General features: G+C 42.3%; 1 protein-coding gene across 1 annotated transcript; it reads left to right on the forward strand.

Annotated features, from left to right (window-relative positions):
• Positions 1 to 4766: 4766 nt before the first annotated feature.
• Positions 4767 to 7837, forward strand: trhrb (thyrotropin-releasing hormone receptor b; the record flags this gene model as incomplete). Its single annotated transcript, XM_083925484.1, has 2 exons — positions 4767 to 5549; positions 7412 to 7837. The coding sequence occupies 2 exons, from the start codon at positions 4767 to 4769 to the stop codon at positions 7835 to 7837; spliced, it is 1209 nt and encodes a 402-aa protein (XP_083781610.1).
• Between the last annotated feature and the right edge of the window lie 5709 nt (positions 7838 to 13546).

A 13546-nucleotide genomic window follows, 5' to 3' on the forward strand; every position in this document is an offset into this window, starting at 1 on the left:
TAAAAGCTTTCTAATATTTCCTTCCATTGTTATTATTATTTTATTATATCTTAGAGTGCCTGGATTACCTCCCTGCTCATCGTTCTTAATGTTATTTTAAGAAACGACACAGCATCTCTAAAAGCACACAACATGCATGCGGAGACATTTTCTGTCTGTACTCGGGAATATCTTCGGTTTTATATCTTTCTTTAAATCTCTCCCTCATTTCCTGTCCCCTCTTTAATGCTCTCAGTCTAAATTAGGAGGGAAATGGTTCAAGTTTGTGGAAAGAACATCACAAATGTGAATGTAAGATGGATAGAAATGTCTGAGTCAGCTTGGCTGCTGGTCTGTAGCGTCCTTTGGGTGGCAGTAAAACTCTTTCCCTTGTTTCTTCAGCTTGTTGCCTCCTGCTGCCGCTGCTGGGATTTAAATAATGTGATGTTGCCCTTTATCTCCAACTCACCATCTATCTATCAAGCTCTATCTAATATAGAGCTGTTTCCTCATGGACAACTGGGATGTATGCGTATGATTGTATGTGCATGTCATGTATTCATTATGTATGTTCTGGTGCTTTTGCGTGCATTTACTCTATTATTACTATTACTATCTATTTATCATTACTCATTATTTTTGCTTACAGGTGTTAACTGTGTATATTTTTGACTGTACCACGACCTTGTCATGAACCATGGGGTCCCCGCCTATAAGCTTTTCTAGCTTCCTTTGGGAGACCCATTCGCTCTACCCAGTTAACTTTGTAATACCAACTGTATTATATTATATTATGTTTGAAGTTGTATTTTTGAATGAACTAAACTAAATGTAATAAAGTAAAGATGGAGCTGTAAATCACGGCACTATCAAACTACACACACAGACAAACACTAAATAACACGACTTAACCACGTCATATTAGCCTGCTGTACTCTGCAGACTCACTGTCACTGTCACTTTTTAATATTGTATTAAGGGTTTACTGGGCCTGAGGATATGGGGATTTAAAAAAAATATATATATATTTTTAAGACGGTTTTAAACTACAATTAGAGGGGGATGGTGGATGGCTCAGTTGAAAACTCCAGTCAGCTCTTAATACTGATTTAAAGGTCGCTACAGACCTACACCCTTAAAATAAAGTATGGGAGGTCATGGTCTTTGGAGGTATTCATGCTAACCGTCCCTAAAGTCTGTACTGAACAGGGAAAAAAAGACATTTAAAGTGAAATTCTGGCACAAAAGACATTCCATGGTCTTTTTTCGGCACTTACATACATCAAATAAGCCATGGAGACCAGGAGAGTCGCTAACAGCTGGACGTAGCTAACAATGATTAGCTCGGGGCAGTACGGTGAAGGAATTCAAACGTCTTTTTTAACCACTAATTCTGCTCAAAACAACAGCAAACCTCTGCAGTAGCCTCCGTCAAAAAAGCCACCGAGCTTATCAACTTTTCTGGGTGAAACCTTGTTATTCTGTTTAATCTATTTTTATTTTAGTTTATGCACCTTTTATCATTCACTTCTGTTACTCTCTTATCTGTATATTTATCTCTTTTGTTTCTGTTGTACTACTGCAACAACCAAATGTCCCTACTGCGGTTTAATAAAGGTCTTATATTTTATGTAAAACAATAGAAAATCTGATAATTTGATGATGTAAACAGTATTTGCAGAGAGCCTGTTTGGAGGACGTGACGGGAGCTTTTCCCTCTGTGAGTTTATAAGCGAGTGCTAAAAGGCTGACAGATGGCTGAAGTCGTAATTTGGGACAGTTTACTCCACAGTTTGGAGCAGAAACAGTTTCTTAAATCCACATAGTTAACCTTTCCACCTTTCCACTCTGAAGTAAGAACAGTCGTCTCATAATTAGAGTCAATGGAGAACACAAACCCTGCTGCAGTGAATAAATCTAATTAACCAAAGCAGATCTGTGTCTTCCAACAGGATGAAAAAAGCAGAAGAACAAAAATGGATAAAAGAAAACGGAGCTAAAACAGGCTCTTCCTTCACGGCTGAGAGATCACGGGAATCATGGGAGACAACGGGGGGGCGTCATTATTATGCAATTCCCTGTCGTCCCGGTCCACCTGTTGCTCGGGAATGGACGGCTCGCAGCTTCAGTGAGCGCTCGCAGCATGAATACAGTGTGTGTGTGTGTGTGTGTGTGTGTGTGTGTGTGTGTGTGTGTGTGTGTGTGTGTGTGTGTGTGTGTGTGTGTGTGTGTGTGTGCGTGTGTGTGTGTGTGTGTGTGTGCGTGCGTTGGCATGATCATCAGCCCTCTCGGCACAGTTGGTGTGGAGGAGAGTTTCCCACCTCCACACTGTTGTGCAGAGAACAGTCAACGGCAGATTCCCATGTTGTTGGACAGCGAAGCAGCTAATACAGGTCACTGCAGATCTGTCTTTTTCGTGCTTTTAATGTTGGCTGCCGCGCAACAGAGAGAGTGCTGCTTTAGTTTTCAGCTACAAGACCTCACATATGGGGTGACTGTGGCTCAGTGGAAGTGTGGGTCATCCTCCATTCGAGAGATTGGCAGTTTGATCCCCATCTCCCCCGGTCTACATGTATAAGTGTCCTTGGGCAAGACACTGAACCCCGAATTGCTCATCGTGCTGCGCATGGGTGTGTAAATGAGGTGTGAATGATTAGATTAGATGGTATGTAGATGTCCACTGCCATCAGTGTGAACGTCTGTGTGAATGGGACACTGTAAAAGTATTCAGAAGACTAGAAAGGCGCTATAAAAGTAAAAAAGTCCATTTACATATCAAAAAGATATACTGAAAAAGCCTTCTGCTCAGTGGAATAAGTCAAGTGTGCAGTATAGTAGGCAGCGTTGACGTATCCCTGCAATAGTATTTTAATTAATGTCAGTACGGCTCACATTTTAGCAGTTGGTTCTTGCACGGTGTTGCTTTAAGTGCATAATATCAAGAACATTTTCTCATGCAGTGTTCACAGAATAGGCTCTAGGGCGACTTTTTACTCAGAGCGTAAAGGAGCTGATTATAACGACGTGTGTCTGTGCTGACGGGGCAAAATCGACAGAAGGTGCTGCAGCGTATAAGACTGAAAAGTGTGAAAATGCAAAAATAATGAACATTTCACATAAATCTCCTCTGTTTTTGAGTCGTTCTTTCTTGGATCCATACCCTCTTTGTTTGGAGGTGTTCTCTGGGCTCGACCGAAGGACACATCTGAAGACCTACTGTTTTTTTATATATATTTCACTTTATTTTAGGTGCATTGTATGTTTAGTCACCCGTCCCCAAAGGCTAAACAGTAAAGAAAGAGAAGAATATGATCATAAAAAGGTTAAATCTCATCACTTTTCAAAAATCCTGAGTTTGACTCTTGATAAAAGTGTGATTTTTCATGTGATCAGAACATTTTAAAGCTGTGCTGTTGCGTCCGTACCAGGAATCAAAACTTTAACCAATCAGAGCGAACGTTGTAACATTAACAGTAACATTAATTTAAATAGAAATAGCCTTTGGGCACAAATCAGGGCTGTAAGTCGACTCATTTCATGGCATGTCCTGTTATTTTCGGGAAATCTGAGACTTCGAACGTGTATTTGTTTAAACATGGACGTGGTTTGTAATTCAAAGTTGGATTCAAGTATTTTTTATGCTCTTAATGTTTAAATTTTCCAATATGGTTCAGCTTGGATAATAAGGATTCAATATATTCATTATTCCCCAGCTGTAAATGTGTAAATATATCAATATTTACCAGAAAAATTAAATATAAAGACTTTATTTTTGCTGTCAGGTCAAAAACAATGGCCATGGCTATCAATTAAACTGCAACTGAAAAAAAATAAAATCATTGATAGTGATGATTAAAACACTTTGGTCTGAGACTAATCACCGTTTTCTTATAAATATGTATACATATGTCTGATTGATGGCCATAATTCATCCATCCATGCAGCGTACACAGGCTACTTTATGTTGATTCAAAATGAGAAAGTGCCTGTGGCTTCACCTGAAGGGGTGCAACTATTGATCAGCTCCATCCTGCAGAGACTGCAGTTCATTTCATAACGCAGCCTTTACTTTATTAAAGTGGCAGCCTGTGAAGTGGAGCTGGTTACCAGAGGTGAGGCTGCTCTGTAAAAACGCACAGATCTTACATACTGAGTACTGATCATCAGGTCAAAATGTTTTTAAGATGCAAACCAACAGCCCAGAGACTGCATCCGTGAACAGAGACAGACTAAGAGGCACCTGCCAGCACGCCTCCACGTTTAAATCTTCTCCACAGGCGCTAACACTGATTTCTGCCTCCTCCTGTAAGTGATGAACTGTCAGCATGACAGAAAGACGCAAATATGTTGCAAACATGTTGGCGTTTGTGCAGCTTTGTTGATGGGGGGGAGGTCTGGTATAGAAAATGTAATGATAGGCTAATCCCCTCGCATGCGTAATGAGAGCTCGTGGCAAGAGCAAGGCTCAAAACCAAAGCGCCATCTGCCCGACAGACAGTTTGTTCTGATGAGGACAAGGCGACGCATCCCAGTTTACGCACAACACGACCGCGGAGTTACATCAGAGTCCGAGCAGCCCTTTGTCTTATCATGACGGTTTCATGCGCAGCACACGATTGGATAACATTTGGAGCTTTTTGAGGTCGAAATACTCTTTTCCCGGACCTGCAGAGTTGAAAGAGCTTTCGCATTAGTCGCGCGTAAAAGCCGTTTGGCGCGTCAGGAGGCAACAAACCCGCAGACAAGTGTCGTTTTTCTCTCTCGGATATTTGAGCTGAAACATCAAGATGGAAAACTTTACAGCAGATCCAGAGCTGAACCGCACTCTGGGGGTTTGGGCGGACTACAGCATTCACTACAAGGTGATCAGTAGTTTACTGCTTTTCGTGATTTGCGCTTTAGGGCTCGTTGGCAACGTCATGGTCATCCTGGTGGTGCTCACAACCAAACACATGAGGACACCAACCAACTGCTACCTGGTGAGTCTGGCGGTGGCTGATCTGATGGTGCTGACAGCGGCGGGTTTACCGTCAATCACAGACAGCATCTTTGGGTCTTGGGTGTTCGGCCACTACGGGTGCCTCTGCATCACCTACTTCCAGTACCTCGGGATCAACGCCTCCTCGTGCTCCATAACAGCGTTCACCATAGAGAGATACATCGCCATCTGCCACCCGATTAAAGCTCAGTTTCTGTGCACCCTGTCCAGAGCCAAAAAGATCATTTTGTTCGTCTGGGCTTTTACTTCTCTGTACTGCGTGATGTGGTTCTACCTGTCGGACATCCAGGAGTTGGTGTACGACAACATCACCATCATCACGTGCGGCTACAGGGTCCCCAGGAAGTTTTATTTACCCATCTACTTCTTTGATTTCGGCGTCTTTTTCGTGGTGCCGCTGCTGCTCTCCGCGGTGCTGTACGGACTCATCGCCCGGATCCTCTTCCTCAACCCGCTGCCCTCCGACCCCAAGGACAAGAAGAAGAACGGACACAACAACCACAGCAACAATAAGACAACCAGCTGCAAAAACTCCCGGCACTCCAGCTCCACCGCGACCTCCCGCAGACAGGTGCGTGCGAAGGTGTATTTACCCAAGAAGTGAACCTCAACATGTGGTATTTTAATTCTAGTTACACATTTAACATTAAGGTTTCACACACAGGACGTGATGAGATCAAACTGTATGATTATTACAGATTAAATGAATAATTTCTCGGCTATTAAAATACTTGAAATGATCTCCACTCCACAGCTACAGCAGTAAAATGCTGCACACACGTGAACGCATCACTAATAATAGAACAATATTGTTAAAGTTCAACACTCAGAGGGGCAGAATTTACTTTAGCTAACTATACTTGTGTACTTTTACTCAAGTAGCAGTCTCAATGCAGTATGTATGAGGATTTCTATGGTGTGGTGTTACTACATCAACTAAAGAGCATAATCTGAACAGGGCTGATGCAACTCTGGATTATAAAACCAAATTATTCTGTCTCTATAGCATCATTTCATATCTCGATCATCGATCACGTATTGATGTTTTCTGGTAACTCAATAAATAAATAATCAATATGAAATATGAAATAATAACATGGTAAAGTCTATTTTTGCATAAATACTTGACAAATGAAGAGTTTTTTCTCATTTTAAACTACTTTCAAGTGAAATTACAGAGAAAATAATGTGTTTTTCCAGCCCTGCACTGACGACAGTATGTTGAAGTGCACGCACACAAACAGTGTGAAGTCAAAACAAATCAGCAATCTTAAAACTACAAATATTTCACTGATTTTCTGAGATTTTTGAGTTAGTGTGCTTGTTATTATCAGTTTAGACGTCATGAGGGCGTATCACAGTACCTCGATATTTCACTACGATGTGGTTCCATTGAGAGACGATAAATTATCATATAGAGTATCCCCTGACCTGAACACTTTTCCCACTGTAAATGATAAAAAATAACAAAATGAAGTCATGAAAAACCAATGAGTAATAAAAACACTTCAACAGAAATGCCACTTAATTGCAAAAATGTAATCTGCATGAAACAACTGGTGTTCTCTTTGCCCCGGGCATTTTTCCACTTCATTAAAAAACAAGATTGTTTGTGCAGTTGTTTTGTTAAGTGGCTTCAGCTGAATATCTGTTACATAAGGCTACACTTCACCAAATGTTTTAATGCACAAACACAACAAAGGTCCAAAGGTGACCTCTTGACACTCTTCCAAAAACATCGTTAGAGTCAAATTTCTGTCAAATACCTTTTTGAACAGGCTTAAAGGTGATTCACCCAAAATACCAACAAATAAGGAATGGACCAAGTAAACCAACAAGTGAATGAATACATTAATGCTGCAACTGCACTTGTTTCATTATAGATTAATATGGAGATTCTTTTCTCAATGAATAAATTAACTGTTTTGTCTATAAACCCAAGTTTACATGTTCAGATGTCTTGTTTTGTTCAACCAAGAGTCCAAATCTAAAATATAATCAGTTTAAAATCATAGGATACTTTAACCAAAGAGCCGATATTCACATTAGAGAAGCTGCAACAATCAACTTTTTGGCATTTCTGCTCAAAAAAATAACTTAACTATCTATTGATTATTGCAATTTCATTCAATAAAGTAACAAATTCGTAAACTAATTGCTTCAGTTTTAAAATAAATGCAAATAATAAAAATGCATGACCTGTAGAGGTGTCCAGCCAAGTAGTTAGTTTGCTTTTATGCACTAAACTCTCTGTAGTTTGAACTCACTCTTTAATAACAACAGATCATAAATGTCCATAAAAATAAAATATATAAAATAATAATGTTGGTGTGCAGCTCCATACTTGCATGTACTTGTTCACAGCTGAACACCACTGATTTGGCCACTATGGCCTCCTTCTGTTGTCATATTTCTGCCTGTCGCCCTCTACAGGTGACCAAGATGCTGGCTGTGGTGGTGATCTTGTTCGCCGCGCTCTGGATGCCGTACCGCACTCTGGTGGTGGTCAACTCCTTCCTGGACCGGGCCTACCTGGACAGCTGGTTCCTGCTGTTCTGCAGGATCTGCGTCTACCTCAACAGCGCCATCAACCCGGTCATCTACAATGCCATGTCTCAGAAGTTTCGCGCCGCTTTCCGCAAGATCTGTCGCTGCGGCAGGAAAGGCTCGGACAAACCCGCCGCCTACAGCGTGGCCCTCACGTACAGCGCGGTCAAGGACACGTCGATGGTTGAGAGCACCGATCACTTCACGACAGAGCTGGAGGAGCTCACCGTCACGGACGAACTGCTGTCTGATCAGAAAATGATGTTCCAAGACCCCTGCGTGTACGGGAAGGTGAACTTCAGCGACGCCTGAGGTCCTTTTGAGGCCTGACGGACGATCCTGAAGGTTAAACAAGGATTGAAGAGTTTGAAAATGTTGCCTAATGGAGTCTGTTAAGTGGGAATATGGTTTCCTGAGTGCCGGCTGACCTTTTCATAGCCAGGCTGCTTTGACTGGAGATGTAAACACAGATTACAGTCACTGATGCGTAATGACAGTCTGTGAGGCACAAAGCCGAGAATGATCCCGGACATTGTAAAGCAACAAAACATCGCCAGATAAGCACCGTCTTATTGCAAAGCTGTCATTTTATCTCGGACCTCCTCACACAATAAACTGTGCATGAGTAAACAAAGCATGAATGTGAACAAGAACACCTTCCCCACAATCCAGACCATCCTGACCAGCACAGACTCATTAGATCACGCTGGCAGAGCCAAATGACAGCGAGAGGTTACAGTCTGACACACCGTGAACTCCAACACCCAGAAATCCTTCAAACTGACAGGTTCACATTTACCATCACAGCTGGTGAGTGAAGCTTTAACACCAAAGGATACCACAGAGATGAAAGAAGCAAAACGATTAACAACAAGTGACAAATCCGACTTGGAAGCGTGAGATTCACTCTTTAGGTTCAGATCACCGTTTTCCAAGAGTGAATACTGCGGCAGGCAGCTCATTGAAGGGTGAGTCACGCCTGAACCTTCACGGACAACACAGACTCTATTTTTACTGTGAAGGACACGGATCCGTCCTTGAGCACGATGTGAAAACCAAGACAGACTGTGCTGAGTGTGTTCTGGAGGCCGAGGTTCAGTCCTCACAAAGATCTCTTGGTGGTTTGTTGAGTTTTTCCACTGCAAAGTGTTCACTGACAGAGAGGAGACATTTTCCAGATTGCCGTGTACCATTGATGATCAACCTGGATCATTTTAAGGGTTCGGGTCCCTCACTAATATGATCCGGGTTGTGCGAGTCACTTAAGTCAAATTCACAGATCGCTAATGAAACTTGTTCCTACGATGTAATCTACAGTTAATGCAGACACTCACTTAAGCGAGTGCACGACCAAATGTGAGCCGTGGATCTGTAGGGGAATATTATCTTAAACCGCGCGTGAACATAGAGTTTGTCCCACTGATCCACTCACACAGTGACAGCACCATGTATGAGCCGAGTCAGCCGTGCGGTGGGTCTCTGTCCCCAGTGGCACTCGCCTCTTGAGTAATAGGCTACAAGACGCTGTAGGCTATTCAACATGAGCGCAAAACATTAATTTAAGGATTTAAGGAATGGATTTTTACCCAAAACACAGTCAACTATCGCTATAAATCAGTCACATGAGTGGTGGGCTTATAACTTGAGAAAGTGTGGGTTATTATCCGGGTGCGGCAGGCTCTTCTGAGCTGTGAGTGTCAATCAGCTGATACCCGGATGTTTCTTGATCCGCAATCTCACACTGACTGTGGCTCACTCAGTCCCCACGTTGGCGTTTGATGATACAATAAACTTGTTGCTGTGCATGTTCTGTAACATTTGGGTTTTATGTCGTTGTTGGGTTGCGGAGAACTCAGCCGACTTGAGTGAATGGTCACTAAAGATCCACGATTCAGTCAGGCGGCGGGTTAACCGCTCATTACTACTGTGTACATCAGCACAACTTTGTGACGCTCTCAAACCCTGTTTTCAGTACTGTTTATGGCATGTTGTTCAGCAGTTCTGTAGAGTCGTTTTCATCTTTAGTGTCAACCTGAGTACAAGGGATTCACAGGACAACGACGCATGTAATCTTCCTTCAGGGTTTGTTATTTTCATCTCATTGGTATCAGCCTGGAAAAGTGACTCTGTAGGTGTGGTTAAGATTAAGAATGGGGACGTCATATCCCAGCATCGACGCCAGAATGTATTTGAATCGAAGATGACACGTCACGCTGCTAGGTTGTAAGCCGACTTGTAAATATAATAACTCTTTAATTAACGAGGCAAACATGAAGATCCTCCCTTGATTTGTTCGACCACGGGAAAAAGACTGCAGAGAATCTACGCCTAAAGGAACTCCTTATTATTCCCACTTTGATTTAATAACGTAGTGAAGAAACCTTTAAAGAGTAACGTAACAGCAGGCTGAAAAGCAGCATTTCATTTCCCTCTCTGGTTGAAAGTTGCACCTGTAACCACACTGTGATGTCACAGTTAACCGTCACAGGAGGTGCACACTTGGACATCACTTCAGCGAGGTGGGAGAAGTGAAACACTGGAGACTAAAATATGCCTAATTAGACGATGGCAGCTCCTTTACTCTTGAGTTATTCTCTGATTTTCCCAAACATTTGAAAAAGAAAAGTTAAAATGTTTCGCTTGAGCTGAAGCAGGGCTTCAACATTTCTACAGGCTATGGTTTTAGGATCTCCTACGAAAAGTCATGCAACATTTTTTGTGCATTATCCCATAAATGTCCGACCAACAACAGGTGATCAGTGCGCCTTCGTGAGTGCAGAACCTGGTTAGGTAACACAAATTCTTGGCTGGGTTTAGTGGTTTAAATAAGTTTAGGTTTATGAAAAATACTGTAGTTTGGGTTAAAATAAGTATTTTTATCTTATTTTGTCACGTACGTTAGTAAACTATGAAAGTAAGCAAAAAAATTCAACACTTTTGCTTCCACACTGGACATGAACAGCAGTCGCCTGTTTGTTAACCATCCATTGACCTCGACCCTTCCTATGAGGGCTCTGTCGCTCTTTATACTACGTCGGCAGCCCTGCGCGTCCTGGCTCACAGCTATGTAGGTTATATACGAATGTCATGCTTTACTTTGGGTATAAGTACGAACAGTGAATGAGAACAGCCTGAGTGGTTTTAACCTCAATGCTTCACACTGTAAAAGACTGTAAATAGTGTTACAGGGATTTAATGTAACACCACTAACATGTGGCTATAATTCAGCTGCAGCACCATAAGCGTCGGTGTTGGAGTTGAAGCAAAGTGAAGTAATTGTTTTTGCTCCGTGTTCTGTATCATGTGAAATGTGAATTTAACGAACCGTCGCCTTTGCTCGTCGTGCTCTTTGCTTGTGAAAGGCGTCAGTGAGCCGGTGATCGTGGCTGGACGGACGTGTGACTTTTCGACACGCTGATGCTGTCGTGAGGTGTTTTCTGCCTGATCAGTGGCTGTTTATGAATTTCCGAGCACAGTCTGGCACACGGGAATATAATTGGGCAGCAGTCACAGCAGAGGAAGATGAAAACAGCACTGTTTCGCTCTGAAACAGTGCTGTCATTCACCATTGTATGTGGAAAATGTTCAATGATTGTACCAATACTGTAAATGCCTTGAGTATCAGTAGATTCACGCACTCGTGTTTGTATTTAAAGTGATTGTTATTTATGCTAACTTCTGTTCCTGTTTGTCAGGCAGAAGTTATCTGTGTATTTTTATGCCACTTTATGTCACTATAAATATTATTTTGTGATGTGCAATATGGAGGCTGCTGTCTTGGTCTTGGTTTCTAGATTAATGTGATCCTGTGAGTATGTTTGATGGTTGTCTATAAATTGCTAATTTGTACATTTTATCTATATGTTCCGAATAAAGTTGTTTCTGGACTGAGAGTAGACGATTTTTTTATTGTTTCTCTTTTAATTATCTCTTTTTTTGAGCACAGAAATGCACATTTGGAGACGTCAACTTCTCTTTTCTATTGGAAATTAAACTGATGACATAAGCAGCCAAGATTGTTTAGATTATATTTCAGTCAAAGGTTCCTCCTGCTCGTAACCATGGATGGATAACTGAACGGGCGTACTGGGCACAGACCCAGGGGCTCATAAAGTCAGAGACTCTGACTCGTAAAATATGCTGAATAAAAACACAAAATGACCACAAAGAGAAGCTAAATGACCACAAGCATACAAAAAATGACCAAAATGATCATAAGGAGACAAAAAATGACTAAAGGGATGCAAAATGACCATGAAGAGATGCTAAATGACAGAAAATAGAGACAAACTACAACAAAGAGGCAAAACATGACAACAAAGACATGCTCAATAGATGTAAAAATGACCCCAGAGAGACACAAAACGACAACATAGAAACGTTAAATGTCCAAAAACAGATGAAATCACAAAGACCCAAAATGACTACAAAACAACCACAAGTAGCGCCCCTTAAATGTCTGTGTCCAGGGGACCATTGTCTCATAATCCGCCGCTAACCACTCAAAGGACAAAAGGGAGAAGATTCAGGACAAAGCCAAAATTCCTGAAATAATATTTCCTTTTCCCCAGTGAATGAAAAATACTCCTTGCAGCCAACAAGAGCCATCCTGCTCGACTCTGCTCGACTCGCTCTTTCTTGGTTTTCCATGAGCAAAAGTTGCGAAGCCTTCAGACCACTGATTGGTCCGAGAGAATTGGCACTAGCATGACACAGGGCATCCTGCACAAACCCGCTGTTTTTTTAACTTGCAAAGCTACCGTCAATAGTTACCTCAAATGTTTTAAAAAAAAAGTGGCGGCCCACAAAACTACATCCTACAGTTAATGAACCTATGAAAGTTGAGGCTCATGGTGATAACGCTGCATTTAGCAGCTCAGGAGAACGATGGAAACCAAAAACAGAACTTAATTTAAAGTGAACATTAGACTTAAATTCGTCAGGTGGCCAGAAATACGACTCCAAATACACAAATGTTAATTTTGCTCCGTATCTGCTGGATGAAGAAAAGACTTATTTCTAACATATTACCCGGGCATTGTGTTGGCAGAGGCTCCAGCCACCCGCGACCCCGACAGGGACAAGCGGTTGAAGATGAATGAATGAATGTGTTGGCGGACTGTTGCTCCGCTCCCAAGTGACTGAAACACAAATCAATACAGCTTAAAAGAATAACATGTAGGGTTATCTTATCGATCTATTTACATCCCTACAATAATAATATGATTGATTTCACTATCATGACAATAAGCTTGTAAAGACTGTTTGTGATTTGATGAAAGATTTTATTGGTTTCAGATTGATTTATTCCACAGAGACTACAAATCAACTTGTTAGGTTTTGCTGACAGGTGCTGCACCTTTGACATCTGACTTTGACATCATGCAAATGTGCTGTGATTAGTATGTAAATGTGACAGCTCCCATCCATCACTCTGAATTAGACGTAACAATGCAACTCATTTGCATTGAAATGGCCACTCTTCCTGTATTTGTCTTAAGAGACATAAACAGTGCATTTCTCACCGATAAATGTAAATTCTGTTATAAATCCACGAGCACCGTCTGACATCGACTCTGCCTCGCTGAGAGCAGTTCTAGTTAACGGCTAATTTATTGCCACCCCCAGGACTAAACTGCGTGAGTGGATATAAAAATACAATTTCTCTGGAGTGTAAATAATGTTTTGATGTGAGCCCTCCACACCTGTATGCAGACGCTGATGTGCTGTCGCTTCCAGACTCAGCAGTGAGGGGATATAACACTACTTAGAAGGACTGACAGACAGGCAGGCAGGCAGGCAGGCAGGCAGGCAGGCAGGCAGGCAGGCAGACAGACAGACAGACAGACGGACGGACGGACGGACGGACGGACGGACGGGCGGGCGGGCGGACGGGCAGGCAGGCAGGCAGGCAGGCAGGCAGTCAGGCAGACAGGCAGGCAGGCAGGCAGACAGACAGACAGACAGACAGACAGACAGACGGGCGGCGGGCGGGCGGACGGATGGACGGGCAGGCAGGCA

Source organism: Echiichthys vipera, assembly GCF_963691815.1.
Source record: "Echiichthys vipera genome assembly, chromosome: 13".
In the NCBI taxonomy this organism is placed as follows: domain Eukaryota; kingdom Metazoa; phylum Chordata; class Actinopteri; order Perciformes; family Trachinidae; genus Echiichthys; species Echiichthys vipera.